Source organism: Beta vulgaris, chromosome 5 (genome assembly GCF_026745355.1).
Source record: "Beta vulgaris subsp. vulgaris cultivar EL10 chromosome 5, EL10.2, whole genome shotgun sequence".
Taxonomy (NCBI): Eukaryota; Viridiplantae; Streptophyta; class Magnoliopsida; order Caryophyllales; family Amaranthaceae; genus Beta; species Beta vulgaris.
In genome coordinates, this window is record NC_079206.1 from 30,147,331 (window position 1) to 30,150,260 (window position 2,930).

Sequence of the window (2,930 nt, forward strand, 5' to 3'; positions counted from 1 at the left end):
AGTTCTTGAAACTGACTGGTTAAGTCTATTCATATCAGACCTTAAATGGTCCGAGCAGTTACATGCCACACTTGGCCAGTTTACATCGCATATATACCCCATTTGAAATTGACGAACATTAGACATAGAACTTCTTGAGATTGTCCAAATTCCATGGTCGAGCAAGTGGAATGCCTTCAGGGTTTTCTAGTTGAAATGTGCCGGGCATGTTCACTTTGGTGACTTTGTAAGGACCAACCCAATTATCCCCTAACTTGCCTTTTAGGTGTGAGAGCCCTGTTGCTTCGACCTTCCTGACCACCCAATCTCCGAGCTGGATTGGCCTCATTTTAACTCGACGGTTGAATTACCGAGTCACCCTCTGTTTGTAGCAGATCGACCTTAGTAAAGCATTGCCCCTTGTTTCTGGTAGTAGGTCGAGGTTAACAGGCTTTTCTTCTTCGTTTTGCTCGAAGTCATAGAAGGTGATCCGAGGTGATGGGATGCCAACCTCTACCGGCAGGACCGCTTCACTGCCATATACCAAACCGAGCGGGGAGTGCCCAGTTGCTTCCTTAGTAGTTGTCCGAGCATACCAGAGAACTCCAGGTAGATCGTCTACCCAATCCCCTTTTGCTGCATCCAAGGATTTTTTGATTCCTTTGAGCACTATCTTGTTAGCAGCCTCAGCTTGACCGTTGGTTTGTGGTCGGGACGCTGCTGAGAACCTGGTCTGTATGCCGAAGCGAGCACAATACTCCCGAGTTGGTCCGCTGTTGAATTGCCGACCATTGTCAGACATCAGGGCTCTGGGTACCCCCAAATCTTGTGATTATGTTTCTCCAGATGAAGGCTTGGACTTGCTTCTCAGTGATGGAGGCGAGTGGCTCGGCTTCTGTCCACTTGGTGAAATAGTCTATTGCCACTATCAAGAACTTGCGTTGACCCGAGGCTGGAGGGAAGGGACCGAGGAGGTTCATGCCCCATTTGTCAAATGGTAGAACTGCTTGGATGGAGGTGAGGGGGGTGGATGGAGCTCTAGGAATATTCGAGTGAAATTGGCAAGAAGGGCACCTTTGCAACAGTTCTTGTGCATCTGCCTTGAGAGTAGGCCAGTAGTACCCTTCCCTTAGAGCTTTTCCAGCTATAGTCCTCCCACCCTTATTGCTTCCGCACGCCCCTTGGTGTATCTCTCTTAAGATGTAGTTTCCTTCTTCGAGAGTTACGCATTTCAGCAGCGGGTGTGTGTATGATTTCTTGTAGAGTTGTTCGTCATGCCATAAGAACCAACCTGCTCGGTGCTTGATCCTTTCGGCCTCCTTGGACTCTGCTGGGAGGATTCCATCTCTCAAATACCCGACCACTTCATCCAACTAGGTGGATGTCCGATCCAGGACCAGTTGTTCCTTGGCATTAATGCTGGGTTGGCGAAGTACCTCCCACATGATAGTCCGAGGGGCTGACCCTTCTGCTGAGCTGGCCATACAAGCTAGGGCTTCGGCTTGTTGGTTTTTCGACCTCGGTATGTGGCTGATGCGGAAATGAGCCCCTGCCAAAATGCAGAGCTGAAGCCCCAAGATGAGGGCCTCATACTCTGCTTCGTTGTTAGACCCATGAACTCAAACTTGATAGCATACTCCATCTTTTCTCCGACCGGGGGTTTGAGCACTAGCCCTGCTCCTCACCCCGACTTGGTGGAGGAACCATCTACGAACAATTCTCATTCCTCTCTTTGGCCGACCGGGGGCCGAGTTGTGCATTTGGTTATGAAATCAGCCAAGGCTTGGGCTTTTATGGCCCTTCTAGGCTCGTACTCTAAACCGAAGTAAGCCAGTTGGTCGGCCCAATCTATCATCTGACTGGAGTGGTTTCTGCTTTCAATTACCTTGCAAAGGGGTTGTCCAGTGAGGACTTTGATCTGGTGGGCCTGAAAGTAGGGCTTCAGTTTTCGACTAGCCATGACGAGGGCGAAGACCATCTTCTCCACCTCGCTGTATTTTGTTTCTGCCCCTCGGAAGGCATGGTTAATGAAGTAGACCGGGTGTTGTGCCCCTTCCCTTTCGGCCACCAGCACAGCGCTTAGGGCATATTTTGATACCGCCAAGTAAATGAACAATGTTTCCCCCGGCAATGGGGACATGAGCTTCGGAAGCGTTGACAAATGTTGTTTGAGGGATGTGAAGGCCTGTTCAGCCGCCTCATCCCATGTGAATTTTTTTCTCTTAAGGGCCTTGCAAAAGAAGAGGCTCTTATCGGCCGACCGGGATAAGAATCGTCCGAGTGCAGCTAGGCAACCAGTGAGGCGCTGCACTTCCCTAACATTGCGAGGGGATTTCATCTCGAGCACTGCCTTGATCTTGTCGGGGTTGGCTTCAATGCCCTTCTCCTCAACTAGAAATCCGAGGCACTTACCCCCTTTTACCCCAAAGACGCATTTCTTATGGTTGAGCATCATACGATACTTCCTCAGTGTGCTCAGCGTGTCCCTCAGGTCGGCTGGGTGATCAGAATGGGCTTTGCTTTTGACTATCATGTCGTCAACGTACACCTTTATGTTCCAACCCAACTGATCACTGAAAATTTTGTTGATTGTCCGCTGGTAGGTGGCCCCAGCGTTTTTCAGGCCGAATGGCATCATTTTGTAGCAATAAACCCCTTGAGGGGTGGTGAAGGCAGTATGTACTCGATCATGCTCTGCCATCGGAATTTGATGATAGCCTGCATTGGCATCCATGAAGCTTAAGAGGGCATGACCAGCCGTAGAATCGACCAGCCTATCAATTTTGGGCAGAGGGTGGTTATCTTTCGGATAGGCCTTGTTCAGGTCTGTGAAATCCACACACATGCGCCAAGCCCCGCTCGGCTTCTTTACCAGTACTACGTTGGCTAGCCATTTCGAGTACTGGCATTCTTCTATGAATCCTGCTTCGAGCAGCTTTTTGACCTCGACC

The 2,930-nt window shown here is 50.0% G+C and overlaps 1 protein-coding gene across 1 annotated transcript; it reads right to left on the minus strand.

The window, feature by feature from the left end:
• Nucleotides 1-346: 346 nt before the first annotated feature.
• Nucleotides 347-781, minus strand: LOC104908150 (uncharacterized). The gene has a single exon (XM_010697236.1). It carries the CDS (start codon nucleotides 779-781, stop codon nucleotides 347-349), a length of 435 nt encoding a protein of 144 aa, XP_010695538.1.
• Between the last annotated feature and the right edge of the window lie 2,149 nt (nucleotides 782-2,930).